The sequence below is a fragment of the Pelophylax lessonae genome, assembly GCF_965119305.1.
Source record: "Pelophylax lessonae genome assembly, chromosome: 10".
NCBI classification, from domain to species: Eukaryota; Metazoa; Chordata; class Amphibia; order Anura; family Ranidae; genus Pelophylax; species Pelophylax lessonae.
In genome coordinates this window covers 80,180,638-80,202,848 of record NC_138777.1, presented here as the reverse complement: position 1 = coordinate 80,202,848, position 22,211 = coordinate 80,180,638, and the positions used below count along the sequence as shown (strand labels likewise).

Sequence of the window (22,211 nt, the reverse complement as noted above, 5' to 3'; positions counted from 1 at the left end):
ATGTACAGATACAACAGAAACTGAAGACCCCCGATTGGCTGACACGTTTCGAGGAATTCCTATTCTTCAGAGCCACCAGGTGAGATTTGTGATGTGCTTTTAATAATTGGAACTTTGTGAGTATAATACTCACCATGTTTTTATACAATAAATTATTTGTCTCAGGATAATGCACTAGGTCAGTGCGCCCTCTGTGTGTTTTTGTATGGTTTAACCGCTTTACCACTGGTCACTGTGCTGCTACTGCAGCACAGTGGCTCGTTATTGTCTGGCGACGTAAGTCTACGTCACCAGACATTCCCCTCTCTCGGCGGCGCGCGCGCACCGCCGGAGGGCTCGCTCCCGCTGTTTTCAGTTATAGCGGGAGTCGGGCCAGGGGAGGAGCGGCAGCGATCGGTGGGCGGATCTCCTAAGTGACAGGCAGGGTTAGATTTCAGGGTTCAGCATAGCTGAACCCTGGATCTGTCCCTGTGTCACACAGTCACCTCCCCCCCACACGTTAGTAAGCACCAGGCATACATTAACCCCTCCCTCTCCAATAAAATTAACCCCTTCCCTGCCAGTGTCATTTTTACAGTAACAGTGCATATATATAGCACTGATTACTGCAGTAATGTCACTGGTACCCCCAAAAGTGTCAAAAATGTCAGTCAAGGGTCCGATCTGTCCGCTGGAATGTCGCAGTCCCGCAAAAAAAATTGCAGATCGCCGCCATTACGCGTTAAACAAAAAAACACCAAAAGTGACAAAAATCTTTCCCTTAGTTAGTAAACGCAATAACTTTTGCGCAAACCAATCAAAATACGCTTATTGTGATTTTTTTACCAATCATGGGTAGCAGAAAACAAATTGGCCAAAAATTTTAAAAAAAATTGGTTTTTACATCTTTTTTGGGGGGAATTTCATATAAAAAAAATGTTAAAAATATTGTTATTTTTTCAAAATAAACGCTTTTTTTTTGTCTATAGCGCGAAAAGTAAAAATCGCACAGGTGATCAAATACCACCAAAAGAAAGCTCTGTTTGTGGGGAAAAAAAGGACGTAATTTCCGTTTGGGTACGGCTTCGCATGACCGCGCAATTGTCAGTTAAATTTGCACAGCGCCGAATCGCAAAAAGTGGCCCAGACGTAAGACAGCAAAATGCTCTAGTGGTAAAGTGGTTAAGGATAGGCAATACTGCTACAAAAATGACAGTAATATAAAAGGATAGAGACTGAATTTAGAAAAAGCGTCTTTATTTCATGTGGGCAGTCACACATCATTAGTGAATACAGCCGTAACTACTTTTTGTCATGACCTTTTACAAAGCATACAGTGCACTACAATGTTGATGTTTATGATCTCCTCCATACAGAAAGAGACCTGTGTCCGGATGCTTTCCAATGCAGCCTTCGATGACTGTGACCTGCGTGTGCCTCAGGATCTGTACATCGAGGCCTGTGTGTTTGACCTCTGTAGATGTCAGAATTCATCTAAAGCCTCATGCTTCTGTGATACCCTGTCTGAGTATTCCCGGCAGTGCACCCATGCTGGTGGGAAGCCAAAAAATTGGAGAAACGGCACCATGTGTGGTAATTACGTTTTTTCTTGGCCTTTTCTAAGATAGTTTTCCACCACTTTGTTGAAAAAGTATTATGCAGAGTGTGCTGCACCAGCTATCAGAAAATGGTTGGTTATTACAGCCGACCTTCAGGGGTCACTTTTTATTTAGTTTTGGATAGAGCAGGGAAATATTTTATTGCTGCTTGTGTCTTTGTTGGAGAGATTTCCACTCACTTTCTGTCAGAACAGGAAATTACAAAAAATGTCTTCTGTGGGGACATAAAAACACTTGTTTTTAGCAGGGGAGGAAGGGTTAGAATATCTGACAATATTTATATTGCTGACTGTGCCTTCCTGTTCCAGTATAACATCTCCCCATATATTGCACAGACATTATAGGCACACAGGATGTGAGGGAAAAGCTCTGATTGGGACATGGAAAGAGATAAAAGCATTCAAAAAATTCTTCCACTTTAAAGTTTATTTTTAAATACTGTTTTTGGCTAAAATTAGACTTTAAGAAGTTGGAATCTATAGTATACGTGACACTGCCACAGTAAAATTAGTCTCTGCCCCTTTAGTGTATCTTTACGTTGGTAAAATGCATTGGGATTGCTTTACTAAAACTAGAGAGTGCAAAATCTGGTGCAGCTCTGCAAAGAAACCAATCAGCTTCCAGTTTTTTTTTGTCAAAGCTTAATCAAACAAACTGAAGTTAGAAGCTGATGGATTTTCATGCACAGCTGCACTAGATTTTGCACTCTCCAGTTTTAGTAAATCAACCTCATTGTGATTTTTTTTAATGTGTGTGACAGGAGTGCACATACAAGGCAGTCATAATGAAGCTAACCATACACTCTGCAATATTTTCAGGTGTTCAAATAGATTTTAGCATTTCCTAATAAAAAGAATGTGCCATGACCAATCCAAACATTTTACAACATGCTTTGGAGTTTCTTTTAGCGATTGCACCTTGCAGATTCTGAAGAAAACGAAAACCATTCTTTCACTGTAAAAAACATCAGAATAAGTCAGGAACCATAGAGGCTGGAACCACTTATATGATGGCCACGGTGATGGTCAGACTTCATAATGGCATATAAGATGTGTCCATTTATGCCCACCTATGTAGCTTTAAGAACATATCAGCAAGAGGAAAGTTCAGAAGTAACCGTAGAAAAAAATAAATAAAATTGATCCAAAGAGTAGTTAATATTTGGAACAAACTTCCAGCAGAGGTAGTGAGTTAGTCAACAGTAAGTAACTTTATACATGCTAAGGACAAACAGATCTATATTCAAATAAAAAAAGGTTCAAAAAAGGGGGCAAACTCAATAAACCTTTTTTTTTTTTTTTATTCTTCTGTGTTTTAATTGGCCAGTTTTGTAAAGCCAAGTTAATTATTAGAGACTACTTTCTAAAAGATGTCACTTAGTACTGACTTTGAGTGTTTTATTGGCAGAGAGGACCTGTCCAATGAACATGAAATATAGTGAATGCGGTTCACCTTGTGCTGATACCTGTTCCAACTCTGAGCGGACGCTTGTTTGTGAAGATCATTGCATAGATGGCTGCTTCTGTCCACCAGGTAAAATCATTTTTATTTTTTTTTAACAGCAAACATTCCTTGTGTGTTTTTTGTGATTATTCTGAGGTGGGCTATTTCTACAGATATACTGTATAACAGATTAAACTACTAATTCAACATGATCCTCCAAGGTTATCTGAAACTCAGTTGTTCTCAAAGGATGACACAATGGGGAAATTTACTTACAGAGGTTGAGACTCTTTACTCAATACATTGTAGCTGTGTTCACTTTGAATCTCCAATACAGGAATTAGCTTTTTACATGAATACATAATTTAAATAATTTCAGTTTATGGAGTGAAGAGTCTCAACTCCATTAGGGCTCATTTACACTTGTGGGGGTGGTAAAACATATGGTTTAACCGCATTTTTAGCACTCCACCCCTTTAGTAGCAAAGGAGGCAGAGAGGCAGGTACACATGCTGTGGCTGTGATGCTTTGCTTTGGCCAAGGAGAAAATGATCCCCCTGCTGCATTCTGTGGGCAGCACTGCCACCAATTATCACCCATTCAAGCAAATGGGAGCTGCGTGACGACTTCCTCGCAAACATGTAAAATGCCCCTGGTTGCAGTTCTGTGGTGTGACGTTTATGGGGTTAAAACAGGCAGTGACCAGGGGACAGATCACTTACTCACCGCTTGCCAAACGCCTCTAAAAAATGATCCAACTGCTAGTGCAAGCATAGCCTAAGTAAACTGGCCTTAGTAAGTCATCACAGCATTTACTCTGGTTATTGGCGCCACAAGAATAAGAGTTTATTAGAACCATCGTCTAATCTCAATCAATCTTCTTTCAGGAACGGTGCTGGATGATGTTGATAACCGAGGTTGCATCCCACACAGTAAATGTTCCTGTACCTACAACAATAAGAAATTTGCACCTGGAGAATTTTATACCAGCAGCTGCCACAACTGGTAAGGACTAAAAAATACTTGTAAAAAGTGCTCAGCAATAGGGTGTTTTCTTACCTTAAGCTGGCCATACATGGAATAAATTTCAGCAATTTCCTGCATCCAACCTCCATACAATAAGTTGCAGTCACTGTTTGGGTATTCTGACAGCTGGAGGCACTGACTGTCAGGATATATTAGTTTACAGAAGAGGTTTGTCTATTCTTGCTGTTTAGCTTGCATGAAGGAATGGAGAGTCAAGTGTAGTGAGAGGGACCTCTATAACTTGTGACCTAAAGCAATTATCTCAGTAGGTTGTCCCCTTTGAGCCATTTCTTTTTTTTATCATAATTTCTTTATTATTTTTATGTACTCCTTCTACTGCTATTTGGGCACACCTGAAATCAAGGCTGTATCATTTTTTTCTAAATACAAGAGCCATGGGTATTCTTTGTGTATTTCTTAGCGATTTGCACAGTAATCCAACAAACAATAACTCCTCCACTTTGCCTCTGTAGAGGAGTTTTGTGTAAAGACCAGTCACTACTCCTTGAGCATTGTGACTGGTCTTGTCCCCGCCCCCCTTCTGTATTTTTTTTTTTTTTAAAGAGAGCCTATAGCTGGAGAACCTGCTGGGTCACACCTACACCTCTGCTCTCTGCACAGGCTATGTACAGCACCAACTTTTTGTACAAAGTTATATCTGGGTTTGCAAAGGCATTTGGTGTACACAAAGTAAATTTATATGCTTTGTAATTTTGAGGAATATATTTAATGTTTTCGTGCCTGGAGTTCCTTTTTAAAAACACAGCTTTCCCTATGGGAAAGGTATTTTCTCAATCCTTTGTTAAATTCTCTATCAGAATTCTTGCTTAGTACTTTCTTTTGTGACAGTCTTAAATAAAAACATCTATTTTAAGTTGAAAAAGCACTCTAAAGCTGCTTTGAAATTTCAAGAAATTAATTTGAGCAATAAACAATAATATTAATAATAATTTATCTGACTGTATTTACATTGTCTATTATAGCACTTGTCATGGTGGTCAGTGGAGCTGTGAGGCCTTGCCTTGTGCTGGACGCTGCTCACTTGAGGGAGGCTCACACGTCTACACCTATGATGGTGGTCACTATAACTTCCATGGAGACTGTAGCTACATCTTTACCAAGGTAACATTGTTCTTCAAGCCTTCGAATTTCACACTTGTCACTTTCACACGAGTCAAAACACTAAATGCACAGTAGTAGCCATATGGTGGGTTTTCATATGTTCAGTATTTACCCATTGTAGTATTTCTATAATGTTTTCTGTAATTCATTTTCATAGAGATTAAATCCAGTAAGTCAGAGATTAAATTAAAGCTGTCCGTACACTGACAGGTTTTTTTTCTTTCAGCTTGGAAGTTGAATCTCCAGCTGTGGCTATTGTATTCCAACTGATGGCACTGACAGCTGTCAAAATACCTAAACAGCAGCTGCATCTTATTGGATGCAGTCACTGTTTGTTTGACAATTTTCTGCCTGGCTCCTCTGATTTTTTAATTAAAGTATATCAGGTGGGAGGGTGCAGCCAGGACCACCAATGAAGCTCTTTTCAGCCCGGTTCATCAGAAAAAAAATTTGATAAGTGCATGGCTATCCTAAAGCATTCAATTTTACATAAACTGTGTGATAATTTGCTGTAGAACAAGCCTGGTTTCCATAAGGTTAACCCATTGATAAGAAGAAGCTCTAGATCTCAAAATACCCTGGGGCTAATATAGATAAAAGCCATCTGTATTCTGGCAGATGGATAGATGGATTTTAATAAACATTTTGGTTGAAGAGATGAAAATGATATATTGTCACTAAAATTAGATGTTTTTTTCCTAATGCAAAACAACTGCAAAATGCAAAACTGGTCAGTAATGTTTAGAATTACACTATTTCCATGCCACAGTCCAATAGCTTCATTCTTCCTTGCAGGACTGTGTCACAAACATGTTCACTGTGCTGACCGAGCTGAGGAAATGTGGAGTGACCAACACCGAAACTTGTCTGAGAAGTATCACCCTGTCTTTGGTTAAAGGGCAGACAGTGAGTAGTGCTCATTGCACCAGTACAATTTACCTCTTTTCTAGGCACTGACTAAAAAGATTCTTGTAGTGTATATAGTGAATGTCACTTTATTTGTGTTGCTTGTGTTGTGTACTTGTGTTGCCCTAGCCATTTTTTTTTTTTTTTTTTACCACTTTCCTATATTGACGTCACCTCTGTAATCTGTAGGTTCTGACAGTGAAGTCGTCAGGAACTGTGCTTGTGAATGGGATCTACGCTCGTGCACCATTAGTCACAGGTAAAGAATCATGTCTGCTTTCATACTGCACATTGAAAGGTGGTCACACACTGTCTAATAAAATGACCATTACTGAGCCAGGCAATGAGATTTTCCAATCTCTTTCTGATCCCGTATCTGTATGGGGAAGAGCCAATGGAAAAAAAGATATGCCTACAGGGGCATATCTCATTTAGTATGCAAGTAGCTTATTATTTCACCTTTTCTGCCCTCTTCTTGGATTAATCAAACATCCTGTGTCTAGGCTTATGTCAGTGCCATTATCTTTGGTTGCCATTGTTTACAATTTAGGATTGGAATTAACTTTTTGCTTTCTGTCTGCCACCTGCTCTGATCTTCTGCTTGATCCTCAGCCATGCCTCTTATTCTGACCTTTGGCCCATTCTGACCTTAATGTGTGTCTAAACCCAAAACCAAAAATATAATACATTGCAACTTACTAGTCTTTGGTGTGGTGACTGTATTTGTTTTCCTATTTTTTCAACCTTCTTTTGCTTATTGTCACCTGGTAAACCTGCAAATAACTCACTTCCTGTTCCGGGAAGGCTAAGTTACTCCTCCACTCTATCTATGGAGGGAGCTATGGTTGTCACCCAGACTGCTTTCCTGTTATGGACTACAAACATGTTTGGAGCTCTTCACCTCTATTACATGGGTAGCAGGGCAATTGGTAGTTTACAGAAGATCGCTAGGAAGAAAAATATTCTTCTGTGCAGTTCACAGGAAATGACAGGGGCACTGCATTTCTGGTAAGATCATATGGTATTTTTTTATACTTGCCAAAAATGTTCTTAGTATGAAATAAAAAAAGAAAGCAAATTCATCCACCACATCTAAGGACTGATAAACTGTAATATATTACATTTTTGTTCTTGGGTTTTGTTATCCTTTCAGCTTCACCTAACAGTTTGGTACTCTTTTGTCCCACTTGAACTATTAGATGTCTCCAGCCAGGCAATCCTGAGGGTAGCACTCTAATAGTTCTTGGAAGGATACATTTCTTGCCATTAGCAGCTCTGGTAAAGACCAGTCATGGTAAGGGCTCATGCCTCAGTGTGACCATTCTGCTGCCTGCTAGAAACACAGAGGATCCACCTCACATGTGACATAAATGAATGCATGTGTGGTACTGATGCGGTCCTAGTGCAAGTATTTTCCTGTCTGCCGTGTATTGGTAGCTATCTGCCCATTTATGCACAGTCTAAATTGCAACTATTGTCAGGAATGTACAGGGCCCATTTAAAGGGTGTGGGAGATTATAACAATTCTAGAAGCAGAGAAACACATACATTAGCAGGTGGATAAACTGGTTTTAAATCCAGGAGTTAGAGGAGATAAAATATATACAGTTCCATAATAGTGGTTAAATAATTCAGTTTTGTTTTTTAACTGATTTGATAACACTCCAACATGTATACTGTAGAGTGCAGCATTATAATTAAATGCTGCTAATCTACTGTGCCCCAACTAACTATTTAAAGTGGTTGTAAACCTCAGATATGAAATATGAACAAAGCATATCCCTCTATAGTGTGTACTTGTCTCAATAAGAGCACTAAGTGTCATTTTTGTCTGCTGCTTCGTTCCTCAGCTATCAGCATGAATCATTTCTGACAAGTTTTCCTGACACCAAGAGGAGAAAAATGGTGACAGGGGAGGGACCTCCAGCTGATTGACAGCCTTGGCTCTATTCCTGTGTGCTGTATGCAGGGGTGTGACCCTTCTCTCCAATCAGCTCTCCAAGCTCTCCTCACTAAGCTCTGTAGAGTGTAACTTTAGCTCTCTGCCCCCTTTTTTCTAAACTCTCAGACAAGCTTTAAATTTCAGAACTTTGATCGGGTGTAGCAAAGAAAGGCATTCAGATATAACGGTACAAATTATGTAGGAGGATTGGTTTAATCTCTGTGTATCACCTGAGGCAAGTCTCTTCACAGGGTATATGCAAGAGTTTACAACCAATTCAATGAAAGACCACAATAGATCTAAGTAGACTTGGGTGTGCGCTGCAATGTTAAAGGAGAAGTATGGTCAAAGCTTTTTTGGCCATACTTCGAATATGGATTACAGGAGTGCAGTTCGCTCTGCACTCCTGTGATCTGTTTTCAGCTGACAGCGGGCTGAAGTCAGCTGTCGGTTGACATCACAGAGCCAACCCAGGCTCTGAAAAAATTCAGACCACATGGTCGGTATCCACCCAGAAGCCTGCACCCAATGAGCGCTAAAGCAGAGAGCAGAGAGCCACTGACTGACAGTCACAGCTCTCTGCTCAGAGCAGAGGGGGAGAACTGAGCAATCAGCAGTGTTTTATCACTCAATTCTCACTGCAGAGGCAGCAGTGGACTAATGCAGCATCCGATTGATGCTGCATCCATTTAGGTGATAATAAATGTTTTGTTTTTTTTAAAACCCTGAACTCCTCTTTTAATGCATATAAGCTGAAATCATGGCATCAATAAGCAGCAATGAAAAAAGGACCATTCATGTGGGCAAAAACAAAATAGCAAAGGCAAGAATGTCAACCCGTGACAGTTCCAAATCCTGAAATCCTCTAGTCATGTAGTCAGCACAGGCCCGATTACGGGACAATAGCTTAGTGGTTAGCACTTCTGCTTTGATGCACAAGAGTTCCTGGTCCAAATGTCTCTGCGCTTGTGTAGAGCACTCTGGTTTCCTTCCAAATTCCAAAGACATGTTGATTAATTGACTCTAGAGTCTAAAATGGTCCTAATGTGTATGTAGGCACATGTGATAGGGACCTTAGATTGTAAGTTCCTTGAGGGTAGGGACTGCTGTGCATGTATAATATGTAAGTGTTATGTGAATTGTTGGTTCTATATAAATAAATGTACAGGGTTAATCAAACATAAATACCTGTGATGAAACAAATAAAAGTTTGTGGCAAAGTCACAGCTTCTGCCTAAGAAGTGTAAGTTAAATATATACATACTATATTTCTTCTTGGATTGTCTTTGTTTATTGAATACCAGGTTGTTCCATTCTTTACATTTGTCTTTTTCAGATAATTTTGCTGTGTTGCAGCCATCTTCTTTTTATCTGGTCATTCAGACCTTCAATGGGATCCAGATCCAGGTTCAGCTTGTTCCAATCATGCAGGTCTCAGTGAGCCTGGATGCTGAGTACCAGGGAAATGCATGCGGTAAAAGTTTATCCATATTATTTTATTTGGGGCTTTAGTCTTTTATGTTCTTGGAAGTATATTAAATGTGAAAAGGGGTAAAGAAGGCTTGACTTATGGGTGACCCTTTGGGACACTTCTTTGCTTTTCTTATTCATTTTAACTTAATGTTGTTATTTTCAATGTTTTTAGGTCTCTGTGGTGATTTCAATAAGGTCCGGACAGATGACTTTAAATCTCTGAGCGGAGCACTTGAGGGGACAGCAGCTGCCTTTGCCAACACCTGGAAGAGCCTGGCAGACTGCAATGATGTGAAGGACAGTTATGAAAACCCATGTGCTCTCAGTGTAGAGAATGGTATGTCTTTTATTAAACATAATATGAGAATATCTTTTATCAAATAATTTTTAATATGCTAATACTGTATATTTTAATAATGGTGGGGTATTACTGTAGGGTTAACAAAGAAAGAACTTCATTGTAGTGACCATAGTCCAGTGAGCAGGTTGAAGGTACAGAGAAAACATAGTAAATTGCAGAGCTGCTCAATCTGAATAGTGGTGACATGCACTTTTGATTATATAACTGGTAATCTGCTTTATAGTGTGTTGGGGTATGTGAGACATACAAGTAGGAGAAATCCTGCTCTTATAAGTTGTTATACGCATATGTTTATTTAGTTTGTCTGGAGTTCCTCCATAGCTGAAGATAGAGGTAATTGCATATGACCGATTATTTAAATGTTTCATCCCTGGCTGTACAGTATATACTCACATTCCCTTTACTCCCTTGCTGCTCTGTCCAGCCACCACAAGTAAATAGATGCAGCCCTGTGTAAGCTCAGAGCTTACACAGGGCTGAGGTCTTTTCCCGCATCCATATGACGTGTTGGCTAATCACCAAGCACCAAATGTTGTCATGTGGGAGCTCTTCCATATCCATACATACTGGGTATTTCTATTTGCTTCCAATAGGCGAATAGTGTGCTGCCTGGGGGTGGGGGAACTTAACTGAATTTGTGGACTTGTTGAGCATAGATAAAGCAAAGGAGCACATTAAAGTAAAATTTTGAACATCTTGTAGACTTTCAACAAAACAAATCTGTGTTAACAGTTGCTTAGTTATTCAATGACATCTAACCCCTTATTTACTAATCTTTAGAGAGGTTTGCCAAGTATTGGTGCTCTCAGTTGTCGGACAGCAAGGGAACCTTTGCTCCATGCCATGCGGTTGTGCATCCAGCTGTGTATGAGAAGGTGAGTGACCTGTGTTAAAGAAAAAATAAATTTGTTAGATAGTGCACATGGCAGAGTAGACCACATACTGTAAGTCCATAGACAGTATCTATGCTGGTAAATAAGTTATTTTGCCTTTTAGTTTACCTGCTTTAACTTTCCTAAATGTAAATAATATATAACATTCAAATTCAATATAATAGCAAAATCAATAATTGTTATAAGATTTACCAATTATCGTGCTCAATCACACAGGAATAATAGGCTATTTGTAAATGTAAATGTTTTACATAAACTTTCCATAAATCAACACATTTCTTGCAGACCTTCAGTAGACCCTCCTATTTAAAGCGTGATTACTAAGACATAGTGTATAATTGTGTTTTGCTCCAACAGAACTGTATGTATGACAGCTGTAACTATGAAAAGAGTGAAGATCGTGTTTGTGCAGCCTTATCTGCCTATGCACGGGCATGTGCTGCTGAGGGAGTGACTCTGGTTGGGTGGAGAGGTGACCTCTGCGGTATGTATGATGGTTTTTATATGACGGATATTATTCAAGACATTCACATTATACTTTGACTTTGAATAAAAATGTACAGTAAAGTTCTGTGTATTTGAGAAATTTGTCTTCTACTGTACACAGGGATTGGTATCACAATTTTATTTTTTATATCAGCTCTATTACATGATGTATAAATATTATACATAGGTTTAAAAGATCTGCAAAATGTTTGAAATGTAGAAATAATGCAGCTAAGGTTTACTTATTACATCAGTGGTCCCTCCCCTTTGACAAATCATCATTAAAGTGTAAAAAAAAGCAAACCTGAAGGGAAAAAAAAAAAGTAAAATATATAGTTATCCCTGGCTTCTGCCCATGGTACCTAGGTGAGAGTTATGACGAGATCCTGGGAACGCTGTTTGCGCTGTTTTGGTGCATCTTCTTGTGAGATTTGGAATTCTTATTGCTCTCAGGGTCTCACTGGAAAGGTCATTATGTCACCTTCTCCAGTGCAGAAACTAGGGGTAATGTAAGTGTATTTACTAACTTTATACCCACGTTTTTTTTATTTTCTTCTTACAATTTAATGTAGCATTTGGGAATTGGAGTGGGGACCCTAGTGAAATAAGGGAACTTTGCCTTTTAGTGTAAGGTTAGCTTAAAACATTTTTCTAAACATGTTGATTTCTATATTAAAATTGATTTAATAAGGTAAACTTTTAAATTAGATAATTACAGAAATGCAAGCTATTTTTTGATATTAAATGAAATATTGTCTTTTGCTTTACCCAAAATGTGATTTAGGTGGTAATCCTTATAAATGAAAAAAAAGTTTTCATGACTAACAGAATTTTCTTTTTTGTTTCCAATTTTAGAAAAATACACAAAGGACTGCCCAAAAAACAGCACTTACCAGTACTCTATTACTACATGCCAGAAAAGCTGTCGCTCTCTTAGTAAGCCAGACCCCAGCTGTAGTTTCCATTTCACTCCTCTGGATGGCTGTGCTTGTCCAAATGGAACATTTCTTGATGACAATGGAGCCTGTGTGCAAGCTGGGAACTGCCCTTGTTACTACAGTGGTTCAATGGTGCCCCCTGGAGAAGTAATTTATGACAACGGTGCCATGTGGTAAGCTATAAAAAAAAAAAAAACAGGGTAATCATGGGTTTCGATAAAAGCTAATATAGAATTTAGGACATTACTGCAATTTAGTTTTATTGAGCTGTATATTATTATTTACCTTTCCCATTAAGTTTTTTGTAGCCATGATATTCCAAAATCGATATCTGTTTGTAGGTATAAATGGCCCACTTCTTCTACCACATTAATAACCCAAAGGGAATATTACATGCAGGGTGGTCTATGTACCACAGCAATTTCCAAACACCTGAATATGTGTGTTTAAGGTTCCAGTGCAACAAAAGGTTTTCATGTCCCAGATTTCCTAATGTTAACCCTGGTATATCAATTCATGAGCCTGGGTTAATTAAAACAGCTTACTGTGACTCTAATGAATACTTGAACTGCAGATTTTGAACATTTATAGGAATGCTGGCTCAACAATATTTTATACGGTGCTGAGACTGAACTTGGATTGGTGCAGATCCTAACTCTTGCTTTGAAAAATGTCAGTGTATCTCCTGCCATGACCTCTGCCTAATATCAACAGAATAGGATAGGAATAGGAATCTGTGGGAAAGTTTGCTGTAATTCTTGCAATGCATTTGTTTTTTTCTTATAACAAAGCTGGAGTTTAAGTTTAATCAGCATGTTCTATATATTGTGTTTCTTTTATTTTACTAATGCCAAAGCTGAGTTTCATTTCATCCTACTTGTTCCAATTACAACTATTTACCACTTACTTTTAATGTGGTCTGCCAAGTACAGCAAGCATCTTTAAATTGTGTTTTTTTCTTGGTGGTCTTCTTACTCCTTCTTTGTTGCCTTTGGCAAGCATAGGACATTCATTTGCGCAATGCTGCAACCATTTAGTCATTAAAGCAAACATATGCTTTGCCCATGAAGATAACAACTTCACCTAATTGCCACTCTTCCTAGCTACACCTATTTACCTTCCTTTTGCTATCCCATTGCCCCATTCAGACACTGAAAACAAAGAGAGGAAGCCCTGTGAACACAGAGCTAAAGATCCTCCCCCTACCCACATATGACAAAGCCAGGTGCTTAAGCGGCTTATCACCAAGTTCTTTTGAAAAACAGAGAGTAAGTCACATACTCCCCATACCAGATTTATTTCTTCTTTCTCCTGGTGTCTAAATGGGGAGGGAAGGAAAGAAGAGTATGTGCAGCAGGGAAAGGTGACAGTTAAGCGACCCTTTTGCTTTGTCTTTCATGGGGATTTGAGAATTGACATCCCTACTGTAAATGTGATGCAATATATAGAACAGCCACAAGATGGCACCATTCACAATTGTTAATGTCTTTTGGTAGACTCCTACAGAGTACATCCATACTGTATGTCTGTTCTTGGCTACAGGGCCTTTATTATTTTATTGAACATATAGTAAATGTCAAATAATCAACTTTGAAGACTAGAAAAATCTTTCTTATTCTAAAACTTTTGAAATGTTAAAAGTTTTCCAAACTTTTAGTAGCAGTGTATAGTTTGAGCTTTAAGCTAAAAACAAAAAATGCTGACAAGCACAAGGTAACATTAATGTATTTGATTCTTCATTCCAGCACGTGTAAGAGTGGGAGACTACGCTGTGTTGGGAAGACACTCAGTATTGCAAGTAAGGAAATATTTAAAATGAGACATGATAATATACAATCACTGTTCATGTTAAAGCTATCGGATTCACTAAGGAGTTTAGTGACCATATAAATGCACAGGACCAAAGGCCCCACTAAATACTGAAGTGTTTTCAGCATCCTTAATTGTTTAAATGGGTATGTTATTCCTTATAATAGACTAAAAGTTCCTGCTACAGAGGCTTTAGAGATATTTTGAGATGTACAAACTTTTGTGAGGCATAGATAAGTTTGGATAAATTCATGGTACAATTTGGCTATATCTGTGTAACAGAAGTCAGAACCACCTTACCCAAAACTTAAAGGACATCTAAAGCCAAAGCTTTTTTTTTATTGTGGATAGAGTGGAGAATATGTCAAACACCTTTCAGATTGTATTGACCTCTTTCTCCCAATTCGACTTGGCTTTATTTCCTAACACTGTAACAAACAGGAAATCTCGCCAAAGTGAGGGAAATCCCCCTTGCACACAATTTGAAATGTCAGTATATGAGGAAAACCGTCTAATAATAATAATAATAATATAGATCCTTTACACATATATAACCTATAGTAAGTACCATAGACAATTATTGGAGGTATTGTAAATTAATGACAGTAATGAGGAAAATGACATAAGCTCCTCCCCTTCCAGCATATGCCTAATACTGGTCCTCTTCACACTAAACTCTGCCTTGTGGAGGGTGCAGGTAGGAGGCATCTTAACGTAACTTGGGAAAGTCTATATAACAGTGGGATAAAAAAAATAAGTTTTATTGATTTGTTAGTGATGATTATGACTACTATCCATTTCCACCCCTTAGCCCATAATTCAAAACCAAAATAAAATTTCTACAGGCTTCTAAGTACCACAAAGTAATCTGTGGGAGGAAAACTGCAAAAAAAAAAAAAAAAAAAGCCTAATTTTATGTTTTCTTTAGTTGCCTAAGGGCTGCTCTCAGCAAGCATAGGGGTCAGCAGGCAGAGAATGTGGATGCAGTCGTATTAATTAATGTCTTGTGTCATTCTATTTTGTGGTAAAAATAAAAGATCAGAAAGGGAGATGGTGATTCCCTGTTTCTCTACCACCTAAGGTGAGATGTTTTTCTCTCCTTACAGCAGGGTCATTGTTAAGCTGGCCATACGCACATGACTCAATGGAAGAAATGTAGTAGATTCCTTCATCTAGGCTAAAGAGAGCATTTTGACGAATCTTCCCTGCCAGCTATTGTATTCTGACAGCTGGTTTCAGCGGCTGTTAGTATATTTGAACAGTGCCTGCATCTGATTGGATACAGGCTCTGTTCAACCAACAATTTTCAATTGAAGAGTTGGCTTTTGTCAAACCGGGGTGGAGGTAGTTGGGGCATCCACAGCCCAAATTTTGCCTGATTCAGCATGAACCGACTGAAATTCCAGCCATGTATGGCAGCCTTCAGTTGCATGTATTACAGAGTTCATTAACACTAGACATGCTGGACAAAGTATGTGGCATGTGTATTTTTTATGAATTTCCAACACAGAAAAAGAGGATTGCAGGGACATTCCCTGCTAGTACTGCACTTTAATGGCATGACATGAGATGAAAACCATTCTGATAAAAGATAAAAAAATATATTTAAATTTCCAACACAATTTTATTGTGTTGCATTCGCCAGTGCCGACCATAAAGGAGTTAATTATTTACTGCTAGTTGTGGAATCAGCATGGAATCTCACATTGTGTTTTTCTTTAGAGTGCCCAAAAAGCATGGTGTATTTTGACTGTTCTAATGCGACACAAGGAGCAAAGGGAGCAGAGTGTCAAAAGACATGTCAGACCCTGGACATGGAGTGTGTAAGTCTCTATATACACAGCTGTCATTAGTAATATTTCACAAATATATGATACATACTGTATATTATACTTATTTCACACATTAGGATTTTCTCTTGACATTTTTGTTTTTGCTTTGGGTGGATAATTTGGAATTTTTGGAAAAATTTTAGCAGCAGAATGTTGGAAAGGTAGTGGTGGTGGTGGGTATGTGGAAAAAACAGTGAGCAGTTACAAGACTCTCTGCAGCTTAGGCAACACACAATCAGCATCTCTGCCATTTGAAAAGCTTGTAAATCCTGCATTTTACATCCAGCATGTGTTCAACATACACAGAACATATTCTATGCTGCCCCAATAGCTAATTGTGTGGGTCCCTTTTTTATGCAGAACATTTTCTTGTTTTACTGGTCCATAATTCTGCTGACGATGGGGAAAAAAGTGTTGGTAATAACTGTAGAGGGAAACTCTGCCTATTTGCCCGTGGCGCCTATAGGCACAAGGCTACTGTGCCTAATGGTGAATCTGGTTTGTTTGAGAGCCCAGGTACTAAACATACAATAAACAAATGCTCTACAACATCCTATAGACAGAATAATACAGTTGCTAGGCACAGCCATTGTCCTCTAGAGCCAAAACCATTTTCATATCTACAAATTTCTAATGATGGCTTTAGAAGTGAATACAATTTATGCTAATTACTATTTTTAAAAATGTAACATTAGGAGGACAAAGAGTAATTTACAGATTAATCACTACATCTCCAACAGTGTTATACTGTCATTCAACATTTACATATTTGACACCTGTAACTACAAAAAAAAATATTTACACGTAACCAAACTAAAGTTTTTTTTCTTTTTTTCATAATTCAGTTAAGTATTCAGTGTGCCTCTGGCTGTGTCTGTCCAGAAGGGCTTGTGCTCAATAGCAATGGCAATTGTGTGCCCGAGGAAAAGTGTCCATGTATATACAATGGTGAGGTTTACCACAGCGGGGAGAGCATTATGCAAGATTGTAATACCTGGTAAGTTATTTTACTGCACAAAGTAAGACAGTCATCCATTAATTTGATGATTTATAATATTACAGGATGTCATAATGTTTTCCTAATAATTGGCAAGTTATAGATACAGTTTGGATCTACCTACTTCTCTATTGATCTCTCTACATTCCAGAGATAACTAATGTACAATAACACCTCTTATATAAAAACTTACAGGACTTTAAGGATGCTACTATTCAAATGAATGGTGGCATCTTTAAAGTCCTGTTAGTTTACACTATAAGAAGCTATTGGTTGGTGGCACTCATCACCCAACTTCATGCTAAACAAAATGCATAGTTAGGTTTTAATTATGATCAGCCGCTAAACACCTAGAGAGAGTTACCCTCATCAAAGGTAGCTAAAAGCCACACATGACTCTGAAGCCACTATTTAGGGGCCCTTTTCACTAAATTGTACTCAATTATTGAAAACTATGATAAAATAAGTCAATTTGAACCCAAAATTATTTCATTATAATTTCTGCTAACTCCTTTATTTCAGTACTTGCAAGGACCGGAAATGGGAATGTACCGAGAAAGAGTGTCACAAAACCTGTGTAGTGTATGGAGAAGGGCATTATAGGACATTTGATGGCAAACGTTTCAATTTTAATGGTGTTTGCGAGTATACTTTGACACAGGTACTTAAAAGTCTATCATATGTAAAGATATCATGCTTACCATAATAAAGTATTTTCCCCCTAAGTAGTCAGAACTCTGCACAGAATTAAAGGTCAACAATGTTCATGCATGTTTTTTATTGAATATACACCTGTGATCCTACCTGGTAGACATATATGCTGTGCAGGTGTGGAAACATGTAATGGTCTGTAAAGGTCAGGCTCAGGAAATGTTAAAAAAATAATGAATCTTCTACTAAAGGAGGTCCTCACATCCTCAGATTTCTCCAGCTCACACAATCTTTTTGTATGGCCTTAACAATAATTTAATAATAATCACATTTTACAAGTATTCCTGGAAAATCAAGGGAGATAGTGACTATGATCTGACTGTAATCCTATTAAATAGTTCACTACAGACCATTTATATGTATATATAGTGTATTTGTTACTTACTAAGCATCCTAAAATGTTGATTCCTAAAAGCATGTGCTTTCTGTAAATTTGTAGGACTACTGTGCATCCAACCCTGGAAATGGTTCGTTCCGAATTATCTCTGAAAACATCCAGTGTGGAACAACTGGGACTACCTGTTCCAAGGCCATTAAAGTGTTTTTGGGGGTGAGTACTGAGTGTCCGAAACATCACACCTATGCTACAGCTCTAGTACATTTCATGTATTTCTGTCTAACCCAGCAAATTTATACACTATGATTTTCTGTTCAAGCATATCTAAATCCAGGAGCAAAAAAGTAAAATATTATAGCTTACCTTAGATGTGGTGGCCACAGTATTTTTTTTTTTAGATTAAATACCTTTTCTGCAAGTACAGAAAAATACCTGTTGATCCTGCTAGAAGCCAAGTGTCCTTATAACTTTCTGTGCACCGAACTGAAATCTAAATCAATGTTACCAGTTTTCTCATCTATCTTCTGTGAACTATAACATCTCTCCTCTCTATGTAATGGAGATGCAAACTTTGTAGCTCAGCTTAGGATGACAACACAGCACCTCCGTAGAAAAAATATGCTGTAGCTTTGTGTAGCTAAAAGCTAAAAAAGGAAGAAAGCATTTTCTTACTAAGACTGGTAAAGTGGCACACTGCACTCAAAAGGTTATCACTTTGCTTTTTTAACTCGGCATACATTAATTATTTTATTTAGTTGCATAATAATTATTAGATTGCTGCTTTATAGTGTTTTACTTGTACTTAACAGAACTTTGAGTTGAAATTGAGTGAAGGATCCTTTGAAGTAGTGCAAAGAGACACTGGTGGTGATGTTCCCTACCAGATAAGGAAGATGGGAATTTACCTGGTGATTGAGGCTAAGAATGGTTTGATCCTCATGTGGGACAAGAAGACAAGCATCCTGATCAAATTAAGCCCAGAGTTCAAGGTAAAGAAGCTGTCATCCTTCAAAGACCCAATGGGGAGATTTACTGAAACTGGAGCACTCAGAATCTGCTGCAGTTGGGCATGGAAGCCAGTTGGCTTCTAACTTCAGCTTGTTCAAATAAGTTTTGACAATAAAACATGGCAGCTGATTGAAAAAAAAAAACCCAGCTTTAGTAAATGTCCCAGCAGTTGCAATAAATGCAAAAAATGTTGTGTTCAACAAATTTTTTTTTTTTTGTTTGCAACCATCTGTTAAGCTCTGAGGTTCTTAACATTATAGAGTCGTGATGAATTTAGAATGTGAGGGTATAATATTTGTATTACTCCTTCTTAACATTATAATACACTATCCTTACCGAATGCATTACACTTTTTAAAAAAAAAAAAAACAAGCTCTTTATTGAAATTTGAAGAGGTATAATACAAGGAGCAACAAAATAAACACCAGTACATGATAGCATGATAGTAGAGGACAAATAAACCCACACCAAGAAAAATGGTGACTGCATTACACTTTTGATCAACCACAGTTTTCAACTAGGGACTTTGACATTACAAAGCCAAATGAATGCATTTTCAGAGCACACCTAACTCAGAAAATATCTAGTTTAAGAAATGATTAACATTGGATTTGGTTTTATATCATCTTGATGTATACCTTATGGACGGTTTATTAAAGTCCAACTCCAGCAAAAACTTTTCACTTATTTTTGAATAAAGTGGCTTGGAGGCTCCATCAGGTTTTATTGCTGTTAGTGTCCTTGAAGGGGATATTTCCATTCACTTTCTGTAGAGACAAGAATGAATGAAGAAATCTCTTCAAAGGGGACACAGAAAACATAAAAACATAAACATGTTTTTTCTTGCAGAGTGAGGAAGAATTGGAACTTCTAACAATCTTTTTTTTTTTTTGCTGTCTGTGTGGGGGGGGGGGGGTACAGGAAATGGGGAGAAATCTTCCAAATGGTACCACTGACCCTACCTGAAAGAAATTTTAAATCATAACTTCAGCCCAAATCTTTTCTTTTTCATGTTTTTAGGAGATCAAGAAGGATCAAAACTGTCTCTGCAGAGGAAATAATCTCTAAAAAGAATACAGACAGTAATAAATAGCTTACATAGGGTCTAGCCTTTTGCTAAACTTCTAAAAAAAGGGGTTTTTTTTTCTCTACTGTTTTTGTCCCTGTTGGAAATGTCCCTATACTTTCTGTACTGGTGACACCCTATCACCAGATTAGGAAACTAAGGGATATCTCTCCAACAGGGCCATTGACAGCAGAAAAACTGACAGATGTTGACTAACCCTTCCCCAGTTTATCCAAAAAGGAAAGAAATAGTTTTGTCTAGAGGTACACTTTAACTCTATCCCACTCTGTCCAAATTTTGATGGGCTGGAGTTAGATTTTGGATTCTCTTTTTACTTTTCTGTCCTTTATTAATTCCCAGCAGAGGAGATTTAGTCATTTGGACCACGTGGACAATTATATCATGGTTGCCTTTTGTAATACTACAAATATACTTTGATACCAGGCATCTTTTCCAGCCTTCAGTTATGGGAAGATAAGCCTTTTGTTTTGTTGATAGCAGGGCTCTGCCCAGATAGAAACACTCTTTTCCTAAATAGGAAAGGATGGTGTTTCACGCTTTTCTAAAGTTGAACAACAGGCATTAAAACTTTAATCTAACCATGTTCTTCAATAGCTACAAAGAATACAGATACTTTTTTCCTTTAAGGCTTTTATAGACCCAGATAATACCATGTAAAATTAGATGTGACATCACCTGCGCTGTACATAGTCTGTGAAGAGAGTAGAGCTGTGGGAGGGGCTAAGCAGGTCCATCCATCCCAGGCTGCCTGCAGAAAGCTACAGGAAGGGGCAGATACAAGACCAATCACCCTGCAAAAGGGGAGAAGGCAGCAGTGACTGGTCTTTATTTCAGGAAGCTTTTGCACAAATCTGGAAGAACTTCATAAAGGAAACCAATATTCAAATAAGAGTACACACACCTCTTGTATTTAAACAATATTTGCTTATCCTTGAGTCCAATTTTAAAACAGCCTGACACCATCATAAAATGAAGAAAAGTACTTGCAATAGAACATCCGTATACAGTTTCCATTGTTATTTATAGAACTGTAACATAAATATATGAAGCAGCCAGAAAATGAATGTCTACAATGTTACTACCTATGCTGTGTTTTATAGCTTCTGATGTGTGTTAATTGTATTATATTAACCTTTTAAAATGTTTTTTTTTTCTATTAGGGAAATGTTTGTGGCCTCTGTGGTAATTATGATGGAAGTGTTTCCAATGATTTCACCACAAGAACACAATCAGTTGTGGTTAACGTAGAAGAATTTGGAAACAGCTGGAAAGCTTCACCAACTTGTCCTGACGCTCAGCTTCTAAAGGATCCATGCATTGCCAATCCATACCGCCAGTCTTGGTCTCAGAAGCACTGCAGCATTATTATGGACCCAACATTCTCGAAGTGCCATTCTAAAGTGGGTTCCTATGTTTTGTTTAACAGATCTGTTACCGTTGTGTTCTATTAATTCATGTGATAGTAATCTCACTCAAACATTATTTTTTAGTTTGAAAATTTGATTACTGTTTGATTTCAAAGGAGATGGGGGAGCGGGGGCAAATGTCAATGCATTGGTCACACAGTTTAGCTGTCCATAATCTTAGCTGTTCCCTGGCACAATGCTTCCTGCTAAGGTAATGTTAATCTGTGTTCCATACTGACAGATAGCAGTCGATACTGGACACAGCTGCTATCTATAAAACCAAGCTGTCACTGACAGCTTTGGTCCTTGCTAATGATCAGGAACCAATCAGAGGGTCCCTGTAGTGTGATCACAATGACAGCTATGACATGGCTGGAGCGTCTATTCAGAAAACAACTTGCAGCCTATAGATGCCAGAAAGAGGGCAATGTGCCTCAGCTTAATATTTTAATTATCAAATCTAATTTCATTAAAAATAAATCAAATATATATATATGTATGTATAAAGTGAATCTGGAAAGTATTCACAGCGCTTCACTTTTTACACATTTTTTTATGTTACAGCTTTATTCCAAAATTGATTAAATTCATTATTTTCCTCAAAATTCTACAAATAATACCCTATAATGACAAAGTGAAAGAAGTTTGTTTGAAATCCTTGCAAATTTATTAAAAATAAAAAAATCACATGTACATAAGTCTTCACAGCCCTTGCCCAATACTTTGTGGAAGCACCTTTGGCATCAATATCAGCCTCAAGTCTTTTTGAGTATGATGCTACAAGATTGGCAGACCTATTTTTGGGCAATTTCTCCTATTCTTCTTTGAGAGACCTC

At 37.9% G+C, this 22,211-nt stretch overlaps 1 protein-coding gene across 1 annotated transcript in view; it reads left to right on the top strand.

The window, feature by feature from the left end:
* LOC309565951 (mucin-5B-like) overlaps positions 1-22,211 on the top strand; it is a gene marked incomplete at both ends in the record, with an annotated part of 70,571 nt that overhangs the window by 8,959 nt on the left and 39,401 nt on the right. Inside the window, 18 exons of the mRNA XM_082270980.1 lie at positions 1,356-1,572; positions 3,006-3,131; positions 3,929-4,046; positions 5,051-5,189; positions 5,985-6,095; positions 6,285-6,354; positions 9,374-9,511; positions 9,683-9,847; positions 10,652-10,746; positions 11,122-11,248; positions 12,106-12,361; positions 13,934-13,986; positions 15,720-15,820; positions 16,675-16,826; positions 17,349-17,487; positions 17,977-18,087; positions 18,684-18,863; positions 21,130-21,369. Coding sequence (XP_082127106.1) covers positions 1,356-1,572; positions 3,006-3,131; positions 3,929-4,046; positions 5,051-5,189; positions 5,985-6,095; positions 6,285-6,354; positions 9,374-9,511; positions 9,683-9,847; positions 10,652-10,746; positions 11,122-11,248; positions 12,106-12,361; positions 13,934-13,986; positions 15,720-15,820; positions 16,675-16,826; positions 17,349-17,487; positions 17,977-18,087; positions 18,684-18,863; positions 21,130-21,369 — 2,538 coding nt within the window. The remainder of the gene's footprint in view (positions 1-1,355; positions 1,573-3,005; positions 3,132-3,928; positions 4,047-5,050; positions 5,190-5,984; positions 6,096-6,284; positions 6,355-9,373; positions 9,512-9,682; positions 9,848-10,651; positions 10,747-11,121; positions 11,249-12,105; positions 12,362-13,933; positions 13,987-15,719; positions 15,821-16,674; positions 16,827-17,348; positions 17,488-17,976; positions 18,088-18,683; positions 18,864-21,129; positions 21,370-22,211) is intronic.